This window comes from Doryrhamphus excisus, linkage group LG21 (assembly GCF_037039965.1).
Source record: "Doryrhamphus excisus strain RoL-2023G ecotype Guam linkage group LG21, RoL_Dexc_Guam_v1.1, whole genome shotgun sequence".
NCBI classification, from domain to species: domain Eukaryota; kingdom Metazoa; phylum Chordata; class Actinopteri; order Syngnathiformes; family Syngnathidae; genus Doryrhamphus; species Doryrhamphus excisus.
Window position 1 is genome coordinate 11,251,435 of NC_136377.1, and position 25,215 is coordinate 11,276,649.

General features: G+C 39.7%; 1 protein-coding gene across 3 annotated transcripts in view; it reads right to left on the bottom strand.

Moving 5' to 3' along the window:
- ephb4a (eph receptor B4a) overlaps positions 1-25,215 on the bottom strand; it is a 44,152-nt gene that overhangs the window by 8,646 nt on the left and 10,291 nt on the right. For all 3 annotated transcript variants that reach the window (XM_058086890.2, XM_058086889.2, XM_058086888.2), the window contains exons 2-7: positions 11,673-11,743; positions 8,700-8,981; positions 6,988-7,375; positions 5,490-5,642; positions 727-1,062; positions 519-643 (exon numbers count right to left, since the gene is read on the bottom strand). In XM_058086890.2, the coding sequence (XP_057942873.2) occupies positions 519-643; positions 727-1,062; positions 5,490-5,642; positions 6,988-7,375; positions 8,700-8,981; positions 11,673-11,743 (1,355 nt within the window). The remainder of the gene's footprint in view (positions 1-518; positions 644-726; positions 1,063-5,489; positions 5,643-6,987; positions 7,376-8,699; positions 8,982-11,672; positions 11,744-25,215) is intronic.

Genomic DNA, 25,215 nt, shown 5'->3' on the forward strand with positions numbered 1-25,215 from the left:
ACACAGAATAAAAACACAGTTTGGCAGGGCTGGAGGTGTGAGAGAAACAGCCAAGAGTGAAGAGATGACAGACACGTCAAAAACGGGCGCCAGACAGCAACAATGCCGCACTTTGTGCTTGTATCGCCAGTGGTTTCTGACTAAACGAATCACAATTTATTCAGGTCTATTGCACAACAACAAGAAAGTTAATTGCACAGCGTTAATTAGAAAAAAAATACGGAAACAAGATACGAGTTTAACAATATTATGCCTTTACAGATAGTAATTGTTTATCAAATAATTGTTATTATTGTGGATGTAGCCTGCGGTACATCACATTGAAAGGGTTTGGGTACTTTATTTAGACTAATAATAATTGCCTCTCAGTGTTACACCATAAAACCGAAACAAGCAGTGTTGATACAGATCTTGTATTGGATGTCATTATATGGTGCATTATCTCATTTTTTGCTCATTAAGTGTTTATTCAAAACCGTATGTTAAAGATAAGACATTCTTGTATGGGAAGCTCTTACCTTCTCACAGTAGCGTAGTTGATACTGCAGAATGGTGTAGTGCGGCTGCACGGGGACAGACCAGTGTAGAGTCAGACTGCTCTCTGTGGAGTCACTCTTCCGAATCACAGACACCAGTGACGGCACTGTGCAGAAGGTGGAAAGCAATATTTTTGCAGCTGCATTAAATCTGCCATACTTTTCTTGCAATTCCCAAGCGCCTTCTTACCGTCATAGCTGGTGGTAATGTTGACACTTTCGCTTGCAGGGTCCTTGCCGCTGAGGTCAGACACCCCGTTGAGAGCCTGGATGGTGAAGGTGTAGGTGGTGTGAGGCAGCAGACCCCACACCTCCACCCTGCGACTCGTCAGACCCTGTTGTGCCGGTCGGTAGCTGACGCTGTCGCCACAGGACGAGCATGGCCCCCTCGGCGTCCGGCAGGAGAAACACCTGACGGCGTAGCTCAGGTCTGCTCTGCCACCATCATCCAGAGGCTCGTTCCAGTCCAGTCGGAGCGATGTGCCGTTTATCTGGGAGGCGATGCTACGTGGGGCTGAGGGAGGTCCTGTGGGGAGACGTGCAATAATGAAGTAATTGTTAAGTAACAGCTCATTAGCAGCCATTATCAGGGTTGTCCAAGGTTGAGCTAAGGCACTTTCATGGTCAATAACATTCAAGCTTATTTAAACACCTTGTAGATGTGGTAAATGACATACTAGAATGTAAACATTCTGAAAGTGATTCATTCAAGTGAATAATAATTTGAATTTTGAATAGCATCATTTTATTTGTCCATATAACAAGCTTTTCACTCAAACAACTACAGTATGCGGCTAAACAAATTCAGTAATTTTAAAGTAATTATTATTTTTTCTTATATTTGTATATTTTATATTGTTATACACATATATTATTTGGTATAATTTGCTAACAAATACAAAAGGAAGGGTGTGTTTCCAAAAAAAGAATCGCTTCAGTTACAAAAAAAATCTGCAATCATTGCTGCACTCATTTACAACAATCAATTCCACAAACGCCGATTCTTAAATACATTCATCAACAATCATTAACCCAATCCGTTGCAGGAACACTTCACATCATATCAGCTGGATGTATTAGTGGCCTAAAAAAAAAAACTCCAAACAGCCACAAATTTAGTGTAATCCCTTTAACAAAGTCAAAATTAAACAATAATTTCATTTTTGAGCGTGTTCTGAAAAATGATGCAATCACAGCGTGTCAAAATGTCTCCATTAAATCCAATTATAACCTCTCCTGTTCCGTTTTTAAAGCCGCTTCACCTTTGCATGACCTACACGGTGCATTTGTTTGCCATATACGCTGAAGACATATTATTCAGTCTATACATGTAGCCAGGAAGCAGAACAATGATTCTGCACAGCCCTTTGCGTCACAGCGGGAGTGTATGTGTGGCGGAATTTAACTGGTGCAATTACGCCTCGCTGGAACGTGGATGATAATGATCGTCGTCTGAAAATGGTGAGGAGATAGCTGTTGCCTCGAGCCGAGAAGAAGCAAAGACCCACTGAGACTGCCGCTGCCAAGGAGACGGAGCTTTGTCACGGAGCCTCCAGCTGCCTTACGTGCAAATAGTTTTCTCACTGGAAACCCAAGTGGGGCAACATCACACACATACACTTGGGTGGGGTATGAATTCCGAAGTGATCACCTTGGGGAAGGTAGTTTTAAGGTGATTCATTTTCCCACCTAACATTCAGATTAAACGTTATTACTAGAGATGATTGACTTCGTTACAGATATCCCACCGTTGTCTTACCAGTAAAGGCATCAGCTCTTCCCTCAAACTATTGTCATGGCACATCTCGTCACAACTCATTTTTTACAGTGATGCCACTGCAGATGCATTTCACAATACTGTTTGTGCAAAATAAGCCAAATACTGCAGTATGCCATTCAAGTTACAGCAATGATCTATTTTGGAAAGCTGCAAATTTCTATGTGGCACAAACATCCGTATAAGAAAGAAGGAGAGTGCAAAATAAGCCAAATACTGCAATGTGCCATTCAAATTATACAAAACTACCAACAGCAATGATCCATTCTGGAAAGCTGCAAATTTCTATGTTGCACAAACATCCGTACAAGAAAGAAGGAGAGTGCAAAATAAGCCAAATACTGCAATGTGCCATTCAAATTATACAAAACTACCAACAGCAATGATCCATTTTGGAAAGTTGCAAATTTCTATGTGGCACAAACATTGTATAAGAAGGAGAGTGCAAAATAAGCCAAATACTGCAATGTGCCATTCAAATTATACAAAACTACCAACAGCAATGATCCATTTTGGAAAGTTGCAAATTTCTATGTGGCACAAACATCCGTATAAGAAAGAAGGAGAGTGCAAAATAAGCCAAATACTGCAATGTGCCATTCAAATTATACAAAACTACCAACAGCAATGATCCATTTTGGAAAGTTGCAAATTTCTATGTGGCACAAACATTGTATAAGAAAGAAGGAGAGTGCAAAATAAGCCAAATACTGCAATGTGCCATTCAAATTATACAAAACTACCAACAGCAATGATCCATTTTGGAAAGTTGCAAATTTCTATGTGGCACAAACATCCGTATAAGAAAGAAGGAGAGTGCAAAATAAGCCAAATACTGCAATGTGCCATTCAAATTATACAAAACTACCACAGCAATGATCCATTCTGGAAAGCTGCAAATTTCTATGTGGCACAAACATCCGTATAAGAAAGAAGGAGAGTGCAAAATAAGCCAAATACTGCAATGTGCCATTCAAATTATACAAAACTACCAACAGCAATGATCCATTTTGGAAAGTTGCAAATTTCTATGTGGCACAAACATCCGTATAAGAAAGAAGGAGAGTGCAAAATAAGCCAAATACTGCAATGTGCTATTCAAATTATACAAAACTACCAACAGCAATGATCCATTCTGGAAAGCTGCAAATTTCTATGTGGCACAAACATCTGTATAAGAAAGGAGAGTGCAAAGTATGAAACTCTGGACTAATACTATCAGAGGAATTATAAACTTGTTATAGTTTGTATAGTTATTTTTGAGTGATTCCTCCTGGGGTGTGCTATGAGTTCAGAAGTTTTAATGTACGATGTATACTCACCCCGAGCTTGACTCTCATTGCAAAGTGCATATTTATAACCCAAAGCTCTGTGTAGCATGGATCAGTTTGATGAGGTCTCACTCAATATCAGCAGAAAAAAAACGATATTATCCTATTTCTCATTTTTAGTCGGTCGATCCTTCTTTTTATAATAAGACAGCTGGCTAAAAGATTTATGTTGTGAGGCAGCCTGGATCGAGAACAAAGTAGGCCAATTATGTGATTTACAATTAAGATTAAGATGCGGTAATTAGCGCTATCAGTAACAATTGGGTTGCATTCAAGTGATATCACACCTGTGTCAAGTGAGTACGCCAAATTTCACGTCCTCTTTAATGGCTACTACGAGGAAACACACCTAACTGTTAAGAAGCCCCCCCTCTACTCTTCAAATCCACACATCCAACACGAAGGGATTCTTATTCACATTCTTGTAATTGTAACGTGCTGGGGGCCATTTCACACCAAAAGCACGGCACGTTTGGCTACTGTGAACGCAATGATCCGCACACATGAGCACGCCACACTTCCTCTCTTCTGGCACAATTAGAAGAGATAGGCCAATTCATAAAATGGCAGGGATGTCACCACTTAATGATAACTAATACACATGCGTCTATATCAGAGGTAGGGAACCTATGGCTCGGGAGCCTGGTAGGGCTCTTTTGATGACTGTAGCTGGCTCTCAAGCATTTCTTACCACAATAAAAATTTATTTTTGCTAACATTTTAAAGTAAATCATCACAGAAATGACTGTTAAAAATAATATTCAAAATCAACAACTTTCTTATGCATTTTAATTCGTCCATCTATATTCTGCTGCAATACGGCCAACCATATCTATCTTTCCTGATGATATTTTCCAGGTCAAACACCAAAACTTGATTATTACTGGGTAATGCTGTAGTCTACCTCGGTCATTGAGATGTCAAAAAAACATGTAAATGTAAACTTTCCTCCTTTAGTCAAATAGCTAAAGCTGCAGAACCAAGCCTTCTGACGAAGATGGCCAAAAGAATGAAATATACTGAGTATGGTGCAAAATTATGCAGCAGCAGAAGTTGTATTAATGGCAACAAGTATTTGATTTATTATTAGACACTGCGCTGCTCACGAAAGTGTGCTGGCCACACCCCATTGGCGTGGGGTAGTGTGCCTGGTCTACGTAATTAGAGCCCATTATATCTAAAACTGTTGGTCTTACATAAAAATGCACACATTTTATTGCATTCAATGTTTAAAAAAAATGTATATGGCTCTCACAGATACACATTTTAAAATATCTGGCCTTCATGGCTCTCTTCGCCAAAAAGGTTCCCGACCCCTGGTCTATATGAAAACAGTGAGATGACTTTTTCCACATTTTCCAACTCTGGAAGTTGCTTCCAAAATTATACAGTTTCAGGGTCCCCGGAATGCCGTTTACATGTTGATGAGAGGCTGAAATGTTAAGATACTTTACTGTGGATACTCCCTAAATCCACAGGTTGGTGTCACATAAGACCATCAATGGCTACTTCAACTTTTGAGTTGCCCCCACTCCCCCATAATCTGTCACTAAAGTCATGCATCTCAATGGCCAGCCGTGGGACAAAAGACACAAAGCAGATTACAGGGGAGGAAAAAGTATCACCAGAAGCAGCAAAAAGAGGTTTGGATCTTAACACCTTTAAATTCGCATTCCCGGTTTTAAAAGGATCTGCTTCCACGCTGTACCTGATTAGTAAATAGTTGCATCCAGACTGGATGAAAACGATGTAATACACATTTTCCCACTATATAACCTGTTTTCAAAAAAATACTGCATCATGGAACCCATAAAAGATATTTTTCGACCTGAAAATGCCCCTTACTTGTGCATGGTGTGTCAGGAGAATCTGATGGTGCACGGAAATATCCGGGCCGACATGCACATATAGACTCCCCCCTGATGGAGGCGTGGCTCGCTCCGGGACAGACTGCGCACTGTCCCTCCGCTGTGGACTTGAAGTGACCCACGGGACAAGCTGTGGAGGACAAATGAAGGACAAGCATTATGAGAGCTCTCACATTAGATATGACCTGTGAATCCTACATGCCTGTTAGTTGTGCTCAGGTGCCAGATGGCTGCAGACGGGCTGGGGGGAGCATGTAATGAGGTCCATGCCATAAATCAGATAGCCTAGTTGGCTTTTTTTTTTTTTAATGGGGGAAGTGGGTTCCTGTTTTTGTTTAGTACAATGAGCATTTTCAAGTCTTCTGCGGTGTTTGGATGTTACTTAAGGACACTTGGCTTGAGGCGGTGCCTTCATTGCCTTGTTTGTTTCAAAGATGAACTAGAGTTCACCTATCGCTACTAAAATCCAACTCAACGTGTCGCTTTGAGTGGGAATAACACTTTGGACTGCTAAGTGGCCCACAGGGAAATAAACTAGTCAGCTTTATTGTCAAGGAGAGCTTTGTTGCAAATAATCAAGCTCATCCATCACATGAAACAACACTGACAGCATGCATGTGGTCTACATTCTAGAGTTTGACCCAGTAAATATATGCATTGTCTATGTGCAAGATAATGCTATTAGAGTCAATTTAATTTTCTGCAAGAGCATATTAAGCATTCAATCTTCTTAAAAAGGTAATTTCCCTTAATGGTATCGTGTGTGTTTTTCCCCTCAATCAGAAAGCTAGAAAACTTGCAAGGAACTTTTTGTTCTACAAATGATAACAATCCCTATATAGCTTAAAAATTGTGTATTGTATGTATTACGTACACACAGGGATTCACTGTATTTTGTTCTAGTTTGAATCCCTTAGTTATATAGTCTTTATTACTGAAGAAGTCGCTATTAGAAGAGGTAGATTTCAACACTGCTTCTTCCTACCCCATTTCGGACATATTGAACTGTGTAAACATGTCATGTTCTTAAATGCACGGCTAAACCGTGACCATTTCTTCTTCTATGTTTTAGGTGCATTCTACTGCCATTGTGATGAGGTCAGTATGTCTTGCTAATTGGACTCATTAGGCCGAGCCGCTGAGGGAATCACCCTCCTTCTCCCACCTTTGATGTGCTCATAGCCATATAGTCACCATCCCACACATACTCCTCTCCCTTCTATCGCACTCAACCATAAGTTGCCCCAGCAGTAAGCCTTTGACCCCGCTCTTCCCCTCTGAGATAAGTGCTGACCTCTCCCCCATCCCCTCTGTGTCACCATTTCCCCTCCTCATTAAATGCACTGCCCTCGTGCGTCCTCTGCATAGCGCAGAGCCTCAGAGGACCCCCGCCCTCAGCTCACCATTGTTTCTCATACGGCCTTGCACAGACACACTCTCACACAGTATGGAAGCTAACATCATGTCCTTCCTACCTGTACATCTTGTGTGTCCGTCCACAGCCTCGTATCCAGGAAGGCAGGCACAGGAGGTGGTCGGCTGGCCCACCCACTGTCCGTCTTCTCCGCAGAAGAGTTTGGGAGGACGAGGTCTGGGTCCCTGCTGTGAGGCGTGCTCCACGCACACACCTTGTGCCTCTTGTACTAAAGTGCGGGGAACCGTCTCGGGGAATGAGGAAAGAGCGCTGACCAAGGGGGGACACTTTTTAAAGAAAACCCTCACGGAGAGCAGCGCCATGCAGGCGCCCTGAGCCTGAAAGGCCAAGTAGAAGCCTCTCTTGGACAAAGGGCCGAGTCTTAAGGTCTTCATGTTGGATTTCCTCTCGTCCTTCCTGAGGAGAAAGTCCGCAGCCACTGTATCAACCTTGGACAGAAACAAAGAATGAATCTTATGGCCACATTCCAGCACATAGAACCACCATCAATCCATTCAGTCCACATCACATATGCTTTACATTACTTTGCAGCACTTTTCCAAGCATACTACTCGAGGTTTACATTGATTTACTACTTTCCTGGCAACCATTGTTTCCCTATACTATAAACCTTTATATGCAGATGTGACACATACACCGTCACTGTGAAAAATACAATACCCATAGTAAAAGTTGAAGGGGCATGCTCTTTTTAAAACTCCCTCAGTGTGTTCAAGGATCAAGACTGGAATACTTTATTGATCCCTGAGGGAGAATTGAGGAGCAGCTGCATCGTTTTGGTCAGTTTGAATGCGTTTAGAGAATTAAACCACATAAATTGCATTAGGAAACATCACATGTAGCAACAAATGGGAGGAGTTTCTATAATATTCTTTGACGCCATGACTATATTTATAATAGACTATAGGGACAAGAGTCATCTGAACAATACACCTGCAAGAAGTGGAGATTAAAGCACATATGGAGTTGTGCTCAGACTCTGGATGTATAGTGTAGGTTAGAAATAATGGTTGAATACTTGAAGTTAAAAAGTAGCCAAAAGAAGTAAAAACATTAACTCATTTGCCTAAGGTGTATTTAAATGTTTTTTTCAACCCGACCACTCGTTCCCAAATAAGTATTTGTATGTCTTCCACACACAGAGAGGTGATGATGCAACTCTGCAATAGAAGAGAACATGTTTGGTGCAGTTTTAAGCGGAAGGAAACGACTACAATGTGCAGACGTGCATTTTATATGATATTATATTTTGTACATGCTGCACAGCAACCAGGAAATGAAAAGGCTTATGCATTTGAGGCATTGTGATGATAAAAATCAATCTTCCCAAAATGTTTTTCCGAAAATTTCCGACATCTCTACAAAATCCTTGTAGAGATGTCTGCAGGTTCGGAGAAGGTTCCATGTCGATATAAATTTTAGTAATTCATTTTCTCAAACAATGAATGTGGATGCTTTTGTCAAAATACAATATTTTTTTGCACTTTAAATTATATGATTTTCAGATTTTTTATGTAATTATTACATTAATGTGTGATTTCTAATAAAAAGAGACCCATTGACTACATAAAATGGCACAAGAGCTAATTGTATAACCTTCTCGGAAGGTTTCCGACAAGATTTTGCAGTGCATCTGTTGGAATTTTTGTCCATTCATCCTACAAAGGTCAGAAGTCAGTGATGTTACACGATAACATAAGAAGTGGGCCTCAACACCTGCTAGTTCCGAGAAAATTAACAAGTGGGCGTTACCTTTTTGTAGGGGTTCTCCATCCATGGTGGATATGTGGCTGTAGCCTCGTTGGAGTCGGCCTGATAGTAGTAGAGGTTAAAGGTCTCCTTGCAGCTGCGGTGGTGGCCGTTCCCAGAGGAACACTCCATCATGGTGAAACGCAGCTCCACGTAAACTTGTGAAGCTCCTCGTCGCTGGATGAAGCCACTGCGCAGCCAGTGGCTGAAAGAGCTGTCAGTCTGACAGATCTGGTAGATCCTCACACTGTTGCTCTCCTCGTCTAAACCGCTCACTTCCTCCCACTGAGAGGAAAGACAAGTCTTAGAACCCGCCGCTTGAAACGGAATGTGACCCAGAAAACTAAACAGTAGAAGATTTCTGTTGGCGCGGCTGCATTTAATTGTCCAGTAAAAACTAGAGCCTGTTTGCGGTGGCCACATTAAAAAAAAAAACCTCTCATCTAAATAATGTTCTTTTCTTTATTGGCCTGCTGCTGCTTTCCTGTCAGAGGCGTGTGCTGTGGATTGGGCTGCAGCACAACCTGGATTCTTACGGTTTTGAAATCATTCTTCACACCGAGCTGCAGTGGAGCTTGTGGGATTTTAAATCCCACTTGTCAAGCAGAGCATAATGCAGCAACCTAAGACTGTTTCGCTACAGTAACATTGAAGTCAGGGAACAAATCTACACAAATGAGTGAAATAAACCACAAAATGCGACACAAAATATTTAAATCAACAGAAGCCATGTTCACCATCAAAATATTCCAGAGTGCAGGAAACCCCTCTGACATGAACATAATCAAGGCACCATAGAGCAGATTTGCTGAAGAATCTCAGTTATGTAAATATGCAAATGTTTACCCCCAAAAAAACGTGCAGATGATGTGTTGAAGGAGGCAGCCGAGAGAGCAGCGGCGCACTGAGAGACAGGTTCTGAGTCTTTTTCAAGAGAGATTTTTTTTCCTTTTTAATCCTAAATGAAACACTGTGGACTGTGGCAGCTCATATTTCCATAAACAAACGTTGATTGTTGGGAAGACTTACGACACGTTCTACAGGACTGACAAAGAGAAAACGCGTGGAGTTGAATGCTGATGGTTTTAAAATGCAGTCAAATGGAGGCATTTTATGAATGATTTAATGTGCAAGGTTTCTGCTATGTGCAATTGATCCTGGTGCAGCGATACAACAAAATAAAAGCTGCACACCTTTACATTTTTGTTTTTACTTAATATGTTGCATGAATGATTATATATATATATATATATATATACTATAGAAATACATTTAGGGATTATCATTGATGCACATATTGACCACAACTAGTTTGAAACCAATTTAAAATATCATAACAATGTTTCACTGCTCTTTATTTTGATAAACATGCATTGCTTTAAGCCAGGGGTGTCAAAGTCAAATTGACGGAGGGCCAAATAAAACATTTGGCCACAAGCCGAGGGCCGGACTGTCCAATCTTCATTAAAACCAAGACTTAACCTACTGAAAACATAACAAATATATTACAATATGATTGGATAAATAAAGCAATATTTTCTTATGACTCTGTCAGTCATTTTTTTTTCTGAACAGACTCTGTCGAGATTTGAGGCCTCGTTTTAATTCCTCGACCTTCTGTAGCCTTTGTTCCATGTCCAGAATCTTGTTTTTGTCTGTGTGTTTTGTTTCATGATGCCGTCTCATATTATATTCTTTCATCACCGCCACACTTTGTCCACATAGAAGACACACAGGTTTTCCAGCTACCTCCGTGAACATGTACTCCAACTCCCATCTTGTTTGAAAGCCCCTGTTTTCACCGTGCACCTTCCGTTTTGCCATTGTTGATGGGTATCTGTAAATTAACTTTTGCTGTTATGCTAATGACTGATGCTGAATGACTGCTGAATAAATTAAGCCGCCTCCCGCTATGCTCCCGCGTCCCTGTTGCATTGTGGGAAATGCAGTACAGTTTTATCTGCGGGCCGAATCTAATAATAGATTAATATCATCACGCGGGCCAGGTAAAACCCTCTTGACTCTGACATATGTGCTTTAAGCTAATCATTTGTGAGTCTGTCAATCGGTTTTATATATCCACAACATATTTATGACACATACCTGTCTATGTTATTGTGGAACGTGAAAAAATGACAAATCTGGTCTTTTGGACCATCTATGAGCGCAAATAATGGCTGTCGACATGTTTACAATGTTATGTTTTCTGGATCATGCTGACCATCGTGGCACCCAAACCTGAGCTGACAGTCCTTGAACACAGGGCACATATAGTCAAACAACCATTCACACTCACATTCATACCTATGGACAATTTGGAGTCACCAATTAACCTAGCATATTTTTGGACATTTTGAACATGCAAACCTCACACACGGATGCCCGAGGGTGGAATCGGTGGAATTCAGGAAAATAAAAAAAAAAATTTTGTGCAGCCCTACTCACAGGGTGGGAAAGAGGTTAATAAAATGTTTCATCAGGGTATCATAATCGCTCTTCGACATGCCTAGCTGTTGATCATGCAGCCACAGCTGAGAACACTTTACAAGATGTATCAAAGCAAGATGTGTTTTTTCCTGTTTAGAACACTGTTTATAGATCCCCTCTGAACATTTTCCCAGCTAAGACACAAGCAGAGAAGCAAATTTGGTCGCCGCCTGCAAAAATAACCCAGCAACCACTCATTGGTTGATCAAATTACAAATGTGCCTGTTTTTTGGGGAGGGGGCATCTGCATTCCAAAATTGTGGTCCGTCAGTGGATTCCACTCCACGGTTGACGGGATGCATCAAAGCATCTGCTTCCAATGTACTCTCAAATCCCACATTCACCCTCTCCTCGCTACCAGGTTACCTGCCATATAAGGAGCTCTTTCATAGCCAATGTAACAAAAGGACAGCTGGAAGCCCCCCCACCAAAAAAAAAAAAACAGCCCCCATCCCTATGAGATAAGATGGCGACGCAATGCTGACATACCTCTGGTTTGGCCCGTGAGTAGATGGTCCATTTCAGATCAGAAGTCTCTGTCTTTGTGTTCATCAGCACCTCTGGGAAGGACAATTGAACTGTATGAGACACATCATGTGGATCGACAGTACAGCCACGGTAATTGGCTCAGAAAAGGCACTGAAACAGGAGCTCAGAACATTCAGAGAGCCCTATTAGCTACATGAGTGGAACAAAATATTACAAACACCTCTCAGTATGATGAGGAGGTACATGAATCAATAATACAATACAAGTTATTATTATATAATCACCTTTATTTATCATATGGACTGCATTTATGTACTGTATATACAGGGTCAGGGAAAATTATCTGACATATTTGTAGGTTAAATAAAAGGCAAATAAAGTAAAGAAACAACAAAGTTTTTATTTTCGAAAAGTACATATAATGCCATTTTGCTTTGCTTTTTTATAATGCCATTGTTTTTAGTTTCTTTTTCAGTTGCTGCCATGAATTGGATCGACATCCAAACCAATCTTGTTATACATTACCAACTTCATAGCCGCTGGATCTGCATTGAAACGAAAATCAACTGGCCGACCTCGCACCGCCAGAACTGATTTCATTTTTAAAACATAACGAAACAGAATGGCATTATGTGTACTTTTACAAAATATATATATTTGTTGTTTCTTTACTTTATTTGCCTTTTATTTAACCTACAGATCATTTTTGCCTTGCCCTGTACAATTTATACATGTATGTTATCCTTTTTTTAATCTTATACTTCACATGTTAAACAGATGTAATGTTAAGCATGTACAAAATAAATTCCTGTTATTATCATTATTATTTTGAACAGGATTTGTTGAGAATCTTCCACTCAGACAAGGATAAAAGATGGCGTTTCATGAATTAATGACTTAGACAGGAAACTCCCCACCACCCCGAAAAATCCTCATACTGTATTTGTTTTCCTGCTCCCACGTCTCCCCCCCCGTTTCCTGCGACACGCCACGCTAAAGCTGCCGTTGACTGCACTCTCATAGTCATAAACACACATCGTGTATATCAGGACCTAAAACCTTATGGTCACGATCTGCTCTGGCAATTGAATTGATTTTCTTCCCTCTTATCTTTCACGGGGGGGACGGTTTCCAGCTCACAAACAACCGACGAGGTTGTGCCCTGATTCAGGATCTCAATAAAAGCAGAACAGCATGTGAATTATTTCGTTTGAAATGACTTCTTTTCACGGGAGGCCATTTTTTTCTTTTTCTTTGCAGATCTTCTTCTGTGGCTGGGATGAGGTTTTAGAGGCTGCTGCATTCCCTCCAGAAATCTCATCTCCAGGGTCTGGCAGCTTGGCTCGACCCATAAACAAAATTTAATGTAACTCTCTTGTATGCCGCCATCAAGGAAAGTGTGAAAATGGATGTAGGAGGAAATGGTGGTTTGAGCCTGCGTTTATCATCGTGGTTATTAAAATGCTTGGTTGAATCCCGCATCATTTTGCCATTTCAACTTACCTGCTTTTTGTCAATTGCATTTCTCGTGAAATTGTTTTTCTGGCAATGAGGCGGATTGGAGAAAACAGCTTGAAACCGACACAAATGTTTGAACTCATCGCACTTACACAGGAAGGAATGCCATCTCAACCGGAGCTGGAAAATCACTAACTATAGGGATCAAATAGTGACCTTAACCAGACTTCCTGCCTTTATCTACATTGTTGGTATTTATGACTCCATCGTTGTCGTTTTACAACCAAAAGTTCACTTTTGTTCAGGGAAAATGTACAGTTCTTGACCCTCTTTGTTATCTTAGCTCCTGCCGAACTGAAATAAAAATCAGCCAAAACTCTGATCTGGAGACAATGTCACTAATAGTGGCTTTTCTTGTTCCTACCCCTTACTTGCCTAAACATGTTCAGTGGTCCGGGACACGCTCAGATTACATGAGTTTTAGTGAATCAGCAGTCCCTTCATTAGGAACACCTACGCATGCAACAGCATTCAGTATGAGAAAGGTATGGACAATTATACTTTAACAAATATAATAATGTTTACTTTCTCATATGTTTATTATTGTCATTGGATTTGGCAGTGGTAATATTTTCTTTAAAGTTTTCTACTAATATGTCAAGATGGGAGGTCATTTCAAATTATTTTTATTTGGATTTTTAATTAATTTTATTTTAAGCACAGATTTTACACTGAATCACACATTTTTTTTTAATGCATTTAAATGTATATATAGATAATATATACATAATAATCCTGGTCTATTGTGGGCTGCAACAAAAAAATCAATACAAATAAATAATTAAATTTAATTGAATATTTATTTATACATAATTATTTATTTATGACCACTGAATCACCATACTGGCAATGTGAGATAACCTTCCAAGGAAAGTGAAATTGTATTAATTAAAAAAGAAATTTCAGTTAAATAAATTTCAATTTAGGGTCGCACGGTCAGGAGATCAGGAAGACCTGGGTTCGAATCTCCGCTTGGGCATCTTTGTGTAGAGTTTGCATGTTCTCAACACCTTCCCACATTCCAAAAACATGCTAGGTTAATTGGCGACTCCAAATTGTCCATAGGTATGAATGTGAGTGTGAATGGTTGTTTGTCTATATGTGCCCTGTGATTGGCTGGCGACCAGTCCAGGGTGTACCCCACCTCTCGCCCGAAGACAGCTGGGATAGGCTCCAGCACCCCCCCCCACGACCCTCGTGAGGATAAGCGGTAGAAAATGAATGAATGAAAATTACATCTAATTTAATAATTTTTTTTTGTCAGAATGAGATTACCTTTTATAAGTGCAATTAAAAGTAATTTTTGAGGTAAAAAAAAAAAAGGTTAGGAAGTGTTAGGAAGCAAATTGGCAAATCCAATTCCAAATATAAGTGGGGGGGGTGTTAGGCATTTCTGAGTCCCCCATCTGGTGTACAGTTGCATCCATCAACTATGATCTCAGGTTATGTTCGTGATGACAACTTTACACACAGCAACATCCTCCACTTGCTCACATTGACTGAAAGAAAATATGACTGGGAATGGTCTTGGCTGCCTGCAGAGTCCAAAAAATTCCTTCCTGACTCCCATCAGTTGAAAGACGACAAGCAGCGGTGAGGCCGTCAGCGATTCCCTAGTGTTTAACACTAGCGCCGGTTGTGTTTTATTTAATTACACTGAGAACTGCAGTGCCTACACTTATTCATCTCTGTGATCATGTGTAAAGTGAGACACTAACCACACCCCAAAGATCAACACTGAGAGGCACTTTTTTTTTTTTTACAATAAAAACACACAATAAAATGCACCATCCCTCCACATCGTCCTATATGCAGCTGCTTTTTCTCTGTAAGATAACATTTGAACACAAAATAAATAATATCAGGTGTCAGGTGACTCCTGGTGTTTTGCTGCTCACGCCCAGCGCTGCTCACATATTGCCTCCAGCTAATTCAATACATTTCTCAGCCACGCATGCACACATTCGCAGATACACACACACATAATTGTAGAGCTTGCAACCCCAACCCTACTTTCACCGTCACAAAAGCAAATTGCTTAAATCTTTTTTACAGCGTTCCACCTCGTGTTATTTTCTTGTCTGGGTGACTGCTCTTGAACGCAGCATCTAAATACACAACCACCATCCTCACAAGGCATTTTGTTTAACATCTAGCAAGGATACTTGATAAGTTATTTGGTTGAACACTGCAAAAAAAGTAAATAATATAATACTGAGATTTATTTTTCTCTTTATTTATTATAATTGCATCTTTGAATATGAATGGTGTGTATTGGTGCAAATTATTCAGTCATTCTAATTAGTTTGGAAACTAATTGTAACCAAAAGTACAGAAAAAAATTATTTGGAGGATGTAAGGAGGTATAGGACAAGATAGAACCTATAAAATTTTGGTATGCATCCTGTTAAAGCTGCAGATACAGGAAATGTTTTCACTTTGGTTTACATTGCAAAAAGGATGTTGTTTACACAACAACTGCATTTTGAGGAGGTCAAATCGTATCCAAGTTTTCAACCCATTCGAAGAAGTAGAGTAAAAAATGTCTTTTTTTTCCACCCAGTCAGTAAGGATTGTCACCTGAATGTGGAAATACAACTCTTGTTATGAAAATGCTATGTAAACGTATACAGGAGTTACTGTATGTACTGTAGCTACAAAGGTGCGCTATTTGGAACTGATCCCAATTAGCATTGTTTGGCTTGGGTGGAGTCTGCTCTCTACTGAGAGCCATGTTAGATTTTTATCTGCATGCTTTCACCCCTTGGGAAATAAAAACATGCTTCATGTCGGCTTTCACTTGAAAAACAGAAAGGCCCACCAACTTAATTAGTAGGAACTCTGACGATTAAAGAGCAGAGGGGAAAAGGACCTTCGTGTGTGAAGAAGGCCCAAGTACAATATTGGCCCAGTGCGGTGGTGTCCAAAGTGCAGCCCAGGGGCCTTTTTTGACCTGTTGCTCATTTTTAATTGGCCTAAAAATAAAATAAATTCATTATTAATGACATATATCATTAGATATTACAATAATGCACTGTCATCTATAATAATAGTGGGTTGAAAAACATTTGGGTCCACACTGTTCCCCGGATTAGTACACAGTTGCATCAAGACAGGAACGTAACACTTAGTGAAAAAAATATTACACATTAAACAGAACCCTGTGACACACCAAACTATAGAACAGGGGTCGGGAACCTTTTTGGCGAAGAGAGCCATGAAGGCCAGATATTTTAAAATGTGTATCTGTGAGAGCCATATACATTTTTTTAAACATTGAATGCAATAAAATGTGTGCATTTTTATGTAAGACCAACAGTTTTAGATATAATGGGCTCTAATTGTGTAGACCAGGCACACTACCCCACGCCAATGGGGTGTGGCCAGCACACTTTCGTGAGCAGCGCAGTGTCTAATAATAAATCAAATACTTGTTGCCATTAATACAACTTCTGCTGCTGCATAATTTTGCACCGTACTCAGTATATTTCATTCTTTTGGCCATCTTTGCCAGAAGGCTTGGTTCTGCAGCTTTAGCTAGGTGACTATTTGACTAAAGGAGAAAAGTTTATATTTACATGTTGACATCTCAATGACCGAGGTAGACTACAGCATTACCCAGTAATAATCGAGTTTTGGTGTTTGACCTGGAAAATATCAGGAAAGATGGATATAGTCGGCCGTATTGCAGTAGAAAATAGATGGACGAATTAAAATGCATAAAAAAGTTGTTGATTTTTAATATTATTTCTGTGATGTTTACTTTAAAATGTTAGCAAAAATACATTTTTATTGTGGTAAGAAATGCTTGAGAGCCAGATACAGTCATCAAAAGAGCCCTACCAGGCTCCCGAGCCATAGGTTCCCTACCTCTGCTATAGAAGAAGGCTTTGATAAACAGCGGGTCTGTCGAGCCGATATCTTGATTGTACATCCTCTTGATAGTCAATGTTTTATTGTTCATAGTTCATACTGTAATCCCCACAGCATTTATTCATGTACATTCTGAACGGCTTATCCTGTAAAATCCATCCAAATGAAATTCTGTTTTTCGAGGTGGTATAAATAACATTTGTAGCATGTCGTAATGCAAAACAACCTCCAGATTTTAAAATTGCTCCTGAAAAACAGAAACCGAGCACGTCCTACTTAAGCATACTTCAGCATACTTAACAGCTAAATTAAGACAATTAATGAATTACCGTATTTTCCTCACTATAAGGCACACTTAATTTTAAAAAAGTCTTTAATTATGGGTGTTCCAAAATCTGTCAAAATTTTGTTGTTCTATTTGTGTAAGCGCTCCACTTGAGTAGACCATTTCCTGCTGACACAGGGACGTAAAACCAATCTGAGAACTACACGTAATACGTACAGCACGTATCTTAACGTCCACCCAGTGAATTGAAAGCTTGCTAGCATTCTAGGCGGGTGAACAAAAGACAGGGCATTCAAAGTGAAGTTGCGTCCGGCGACCACAGACTACCCAACAACGACAGACTCCGGCAATGGAACCCGACATGTTTCATGACGAGGCGAAATCGGTGGCGCCGGCGGGATGATGACCTAACGACAACAGACTCCGACTATAATGAAATTGTTTCATCTTGATTATCAACTGCATGGCATAGAAATGTGGCTGCACGTTGGTTAGTGGTTTGTACACCGGCCACGCAGCTAGGAGACCCAGGTTCGATTCCCCGTTCTGACATTTTTTGCATTTTCTTGTTTTCTCCCAGGTACTCCGGTTTCCTCCCACATTCCAAAAACATGCTAGGTTAATTGGTGACTCCAAATTGTCCATAGGTATGAATGTGAGTGTGAATGGTTGTTTGTCTATATGTGCCATGTGATTGGCTGGTGACCAGTCTAGGGATGACATAGAAATGTTGAGGATGACAATTTTGGGACTGTCTTCTTCTTTCAAGTGCACACCTGCCACACGTACATATGTTGACTGGAGAGGGTGAAAAACAAGTAGCAACCCCCCCCCCCCCCCCCCCCCCAACCAAAACTAAGGCATAGTAATCACTGTTTATCACAGCTCTATCATTAAGCTTTATGAGACAGGATGCGTGAGTGTTTTTTGTAAGATGGTGAGCGTATTCTATTATGTGCATGCACGGCCTTGCCTCTCGCTCAAGTAGACTCCGAATGAAGTCCCGTTAGAGGAAGCTGACGTTTCCCCTACATTCTTTCAGCAACGCCGGCGGTGGCCACCCACTCTCCGGAAAATTACCCCCCTCCCCGATAGTTACAGAAAACTGTAGAAACAATAAAGCGTCGTCATCTGGCCACATTTAACCACATAAACAAACATTTGTACAGTAATTACAGTGCAATTGTCCATATTAGAGACCGATTAGAGAGTGAACACTCAGCTTGATTGGTCTACAAAAATGAGAACGCTATTAATAAATGTAAGAAACAAAATATGCTGGCGGGTAAAGGAATGATGATGGATGTGTAATGTAACACAAAGCATCGAACCACGTCGGGATAACTCAAAGGAAAGGAGAAGGTGTTATGTTTTCTACAACAATAGAGGGTGTTGCATACAGTTTTCTTTTGAAATGTAAAACCTGACCCTGTATTTTTTTTGGTCGTTTTTTTAAACAAAGAGTGGGTGCTTCAATCAATATGACACCCCCAATTTGTCTCCGTCTGTCTACTAGTTCTTTCCATTTTTTTACTGCCTTTCCCCGTTGCTATTTGCCACTTTTGGAGTGGCTTGGGAAGCTAAGAGGGAAATTATAGACCGGTTCCGCTACAATTAGAGCTCATTTAATTCAAGCTAAGGAATCTCCTTCATCCTCATGCACCTTCATGAAGAAAAAAACAGAAAGATAAGGACGAGCGACAACGTCAAGGACCAATTAATGGACTTTGGTACTTTGTGCATAGCTTGTTAGCTCTTTATTGATGATTGTTTTAGCACTTCTAAAAGGGGGGGGGGGGTGAAGCAATTTTCTTAATGAGATATTGTACTCCTGGCATCACTTGATTTTAATGTTCATTTTGAAGCCTCCTATTAGATACATAAGTCAATACACTGAATGGAAATAAAATATGTGCCTTTCTCATAATGACTTTGCACAACAACACAAATTCATTATATTATATTTCTATTTATCTACGTATTTTGAACAAATGATCAGTAATTGCTGAGACATGGGTGGGTAGGATTAAATAAGATCTGCTTCTTCCTTCTCCTATTCAGACATGTTGAACTGTGTAAACATTCCTCAGTTCCAAAAACAAATATACCATTGCCATAATAAAACACTTGTACTCTTACAACAATAAACCCATACCTGCATTAGACAATAGCCATGTAATAATAATAGTGACAATTTTATTCTATTAACTTGACTTTATTGTTGCAACTTTACCATTTTTTTCCCTCTGTGAATTTTCTGATTCTTTTCAGTGTTGCCCTAACAAGCCTTTGCATGTTTGCAATATTCAAGATTTTTTGGTTTGATACTCAACTGGTGGAGGCATCTAGCACATGTTTTATGTTTATCAAATGTTACATGTGGTGCCTTAGGCACTTTCAAAATGAATCGGTTGACAAAGAGGCAGATTATCAACGGTGCTGAACCATTATCTTAGCATACGTGTAAATGTAATGGACAGCTGGACTGTACCGGTTGGAAAAACAGAAATGATATTTCCTTCAAAATAATACAATATCTGGACTGTTGGTTAAATTGGAGGCTTTATTATTGTTGGACGGACCTCGGTTGGCTGTTTCCACCTCATTTACTCTCATGACAAACAGGCATACTTGTATTTTTAGAGCCCTTGTTAGGAAAGCAAATATGCATCTTTCCAAAAGGCTGTCCAGTTGTGTGAACCCAAAGCCATTTATATTAATTCCTTCTGCCTGCTAGCATAACAGTCGTGGAAATTAATGGCTCTCTTTGTAGCATTAGTTTGAGCGTCTGGGATTAATTACCGCAGTTTTGTCAGTTGAGAATTTCGATAATTGCTGAGGATTATCATACTTGTATGACATTCCTCCTGGTTGTGGTGATCCATCCATCCGTCCAACACTTGTCCTCACCATGGTCGCCTAAACCTATCGCCAATCACAGGTAACGGTGATATAAAAAAGCAGCACTCATTGAGAACTACTCATTGAGAGTACTATTGATCTGCTTCAGTGACATGAGATGTGCCTTGTGTTTTCTGAATGAGTTTAAAATAGTGTCACTTTTTCTCAGACACCTAAAAATAAAATCTGGTTTGTAGTCATGTTGCGCTACAACAGTGTCATTGTTTTGCGCTATTGCTGTTTGTACTATGTATGTAAATTATGTTTGTTGTTAAGATTCCCAGGCTTTGCTCGGCGTCCAAAAAACTCCTATCAATATAAGTGTTTCCAAGACACACTCGGATGCATGCAAGGCAAGACCCGTGTTTGTGTTCGTTATGGCAGAGTTGTGTCTAGTCAGATTAAACCCCAGCTTCCTGTAATTCCTGTCCCTTTCCTGTGTCCGGGTCTGAAGGGGGCCGCTCACCGACATGCAAACTATTCACATTTAGCGAGCCAGACACTGTTTAACTTCCCCACACTGAATAACAAAAGCCTCCTGTGGCCCGGCGTGGATGTGCTCAGTTACTTTTGAGTATGTGTGATCTCACGAAATGGTTGGAGAGACGAGCAAGTTGGAGATGAAAGAAAGGTGTTAATGTTCGACGCTCCCCCTCCTCCCTCTTTTTTTTTTTTGTCTGTTGGGATGCATATCAATAAGAGCGAGGGCTGCTCTCTGTCCCAGGACAGGATGTGACCTACTTTCAGAGTATTCTCCACACTGGACTAAAACCAAAGATGCAACCAGAGAGGATCCACACTGCTGTCAATCAGAGGCACAGGAGATTAAAGTGCACTTCTTGGAAACATGGCCTCTGAATGTTTTGGCTGAGAGCCACACATTTATCACAGTGGACAAACATATTACTTTAATAGGCGGTTTCGCACCACAGGAACCCACCAGGTGGCAGGAACATTGACAGGAAAATCCCCCTAATTGTCCGTTTCTAGCTTTCTGATTTCATTGTAGCACAAAACAATCAGTTGACAACAAGTGTTTTAATTAATTTATGAAAAAGGGTAAAGGTTTATCTGTTTTGGACAAGGTCCTTGAACAAGTTACACTAAATAACATAATAGCATATAGAACTATTATAGTTGATAGTTTGTGGACGTTTTGTGTATAACATGTTGCAATCATTTTGTTAGTAATTGGGAATGAAAATATTCAACAATGTGTAGTAAAAATAATTCAATATTATTAAATATACCTCATTGATTAAAATGTTTATTCACAATTAATGGCATTTTGTAAATAGTTAACTCAGAATCATTTAATTATTATCATTTAATTAATCACATTTAATCTCAGATGGAAAAAAGTTTATAATATTTAGGAAAGTAAATGTATTTGTGATACGCAACTATAACAGAACATTTTATGTAAAGGGCTATTAAATGTGGAAATATCAAAACAATAATATACCGCTACAAATCCCACAGATTTTGCATGTTTAATGTGAGTGGCAGTTTGTCCCATTTTTTTTTTACTGTACTTGAACACACCTAAATCTGGCCCACGTTTGGTTACATTGGGGAATGCATTAAGGTAAGATTTGATTACCTTATTGAGTGCACACCTCTCTGAAAAGTAAAGTCCAGGCTAATACTGGAGTATGGTGGTTTCAAAAACAAAGTTTTTGCACGATTAATTAAAAAATAGTGATCTTAAAAGGATCTGTTAACGCCCCCCACACAAATATATATTAAAGGTTATTTCTTATATGATGCTGTCATTGTTTTGGCACCCTTGGGCTATGATTACACTACAACAACCTATATAAAATCATTTTTTAAACGTTTTACAAATAGTCTTCCGTCTAGCCGTAGATCAGATGACAACACTGTCAAAACAAGCCCCGTTCACACGGACCTGCAACCTGTTATAAAACTCATGGATGCATGAGTCTAGTCTGCATCAATCAGCATCAAAGACTGCCTTGCAAAATTCCAATATCTACCCCAGGGCTGGTATATGTTTAAACCCCCCAAAAGTCCCTGGTAGACGACCTTAAGGGTCCACAATATGCACAATGGTGCAGGCCTGCAGCCGAAAACCCCCAATGATCCTTTCTTCTTATTCAGAGGTGAGTGTCCCCCAAATTAGAGCCACGTCAGCCTTTGCACGGGTCAGCTTTTTAAGTGGTAAAAGGTTGAGTATTCTTCTTTTTGCAGTACAACCCTGAAATTGTTTCCATTTCTGGCTGTTTTTCCAACATAACTTTGTTCTCACCGCCAAAGCGGCAGTCTTTTATTTTTTGGCAATAAATGAAATATTTCGGAGTGTGATAACGCGAGAAAGATCTTGTCTCAAAAACAAATATTCTCTGCAATTTCAGCGGAATGAATTGCAATTCGTCAGGAAAAACAGTTATATGATTCAAAGTTCAAATGGGTACGTCCATCAGGGTGGTATAAAAGTAGCGACCCCGGCGTGAAAGGCAAGGTGAACAGAAGGTAAAGAGGATATGAGACATCAACTTGGTTCTGCGCCATTTACATCACCGCCCAGAAGTAATGAGTTCTGACCCTCGGTGTCAAAAGCTGTACAGCTCTTGTGCGTCTCGGGCTCAAACAGACTCTTCCTTTGTATAAACAACATTCGCACACAGCTCTCCGGCCAAAAATATTCCCAAAGAGACGATTGTGTGCAGGGAAAAATGAACGTGAACTACAGTAGTCTCGGACAGTTGGAAAACAGATGGCGGTGTTAGCATGTGATGTGGCATCTGTACAGTGGAAGTTACAGGCTTTCTTGTTTAATTACAAATAAGATACAAGAACAAAACCAAAGTCTTAAATTTGACTCCACTTTTCTGGTATGTATGCTCGCCGTTTGGAACACGCTCCTCTGTCGACACATTTGAGGTTTTAATGTGATGCACTCTCCCTCTTATGATTGATGCGATTGCCTCCCTCCACAGCACATTTCAGCATCTCCGTAATATTGATCTGCCGCTAAGTGAGTTCACCTCCCTCGTCTTCCAATTATGGGCAGCACTCTCTCAAGTGCTCTTCAAAAATAAACTGGCCATGTGAAAAACTGAAGAGCTTCTTGAGAGCACTGTTGCCGCTCCCGAGTGGCTGCCTGATACATAATCCTAAGCGAGGAGGAATGAATTAGAGAAGAAATGTTGAAAGAAAAACTTTTTTCCAAGTCATGGTATAGCAATGCAATTTCCACTAGGTTTACATCTTCAGGGGTATATCATCCAATGCCGATATCGTATGATGAATTAACAAATGATGCTTCTTTCACCGTGATGCCGCTGAAACACTGCAGAATACAACAAATGCTGCAATATGCAATATAAGTTATAAAAAGTGCCACATTTATTTGGAAATTTTGTGTCAACAAAAGCCATTAAAAATAAAAATCACGAGAAATAGACATTAGACTTTATAAATTCCCAAATAAGAATACAATTAAATCATGCTGGTGATACAATTTGGAAAGCTGCACATTTCTATGTGGCACAAACATCCGCATAAGAACAAATTACACCACAAAGCATGAAACTCTGTCCTGATACAATCCGTGAAATTATAAACTGGACTCACTCAGCACATCATGCAGAAATTCAGCATGATCCAAACATATTAGATCAGAAGTATTAAATAAAGTCACATAACCAGTGCTTTCACGGTAAAATGCATATTTACGATTAAATGCCAAATTCTAAACCACAGACAAAATGAATATCAAGACAGACATGAACAGATAGCTCATTTTTATGCCAATATCGGCCGACTGTTGCATCACAATCGCATTTCACGGTGTATCAAGACTAATACAATCTAATTATAGTGTTCATATGCATTTTAAAAAGCAGGTTTCAACCAAATTCATACACTAAGTTGTTGTTTTTTTTTAATTGCATGTAAATGTACTGACTGACCCAACAGCACAACAGACTGCATAGCGATCGCTTCTCGACAGAATCACATTTGATAAGTCCAAAAAATTAAGTGTTAAGTGTAATTAATGCAATGTAACCATGTAGAGACAGAAATGACAATACTCCTTTTTCCACTGCAGCGGAGGATGGTCCTGGTACAGATTTAGTTCAGAGCTGGATTGGAACAGGATCTACATCAGATTAATTTTCCAGTGTCCTGGGGAGCCGTGTCATTACGTCACAAGGGTCACGCCTCCAATCAGGAAATGACATGGGAGATCAGCGTGAGTCAGACGGTTTATTTTGTCAAACGTCCGCATGAAAAACAAATTTTATTTTGAAGATTGCTCATTGGAATTTGACAAACTACGAGGCAATCAATAATTTCAAATATACTTATAGCTATTATGTTGTGTAATATAAGACTACGGTATTTGTTTGTGATTGTTACCATAAAGCAGTGGCCAAACACAGCTCTGTCAGAGATGAAACACTTCCTGCTCTACAAAATAAAATACAATATGTGATTGTATGCTTGTAATAACCATAAAAACATCATCTCAATGTAATAGGTGTGTGGGTAAAATGAACAAACAAAGATGGTGACTTATGTGTTTATAGCTACAGTGTGTATGCAATCCTTCATAGAAATGTGCAAACAAATGGAAATTTTAATAATCCTCCATTGACGGACGTTGTAGTCAGAGGTACAAAATATTTTCAGACATTTGCATAATAGGACGGTAAAATTCCAGCACCTGCTGAATAATTAAAGATCTCATATTTACCAAAAATGAGTGAATGAAGTTGAAACGGAGGTTAGAAAGTAGATCAGGAATTATTAACTATTATATATATATATATATATATATATATATATATATATTTCAATTTTTTGTAAATATTCTCCAACCTTTCACTCAACAATCTCAACAACTCCCCAGCATGTTTTTTTCAAATTACTGGACTCCACATCAATTTTGACGCTCCCTAAATCCAAAATCCTCCTCGCTGCTGCACGGGAGGA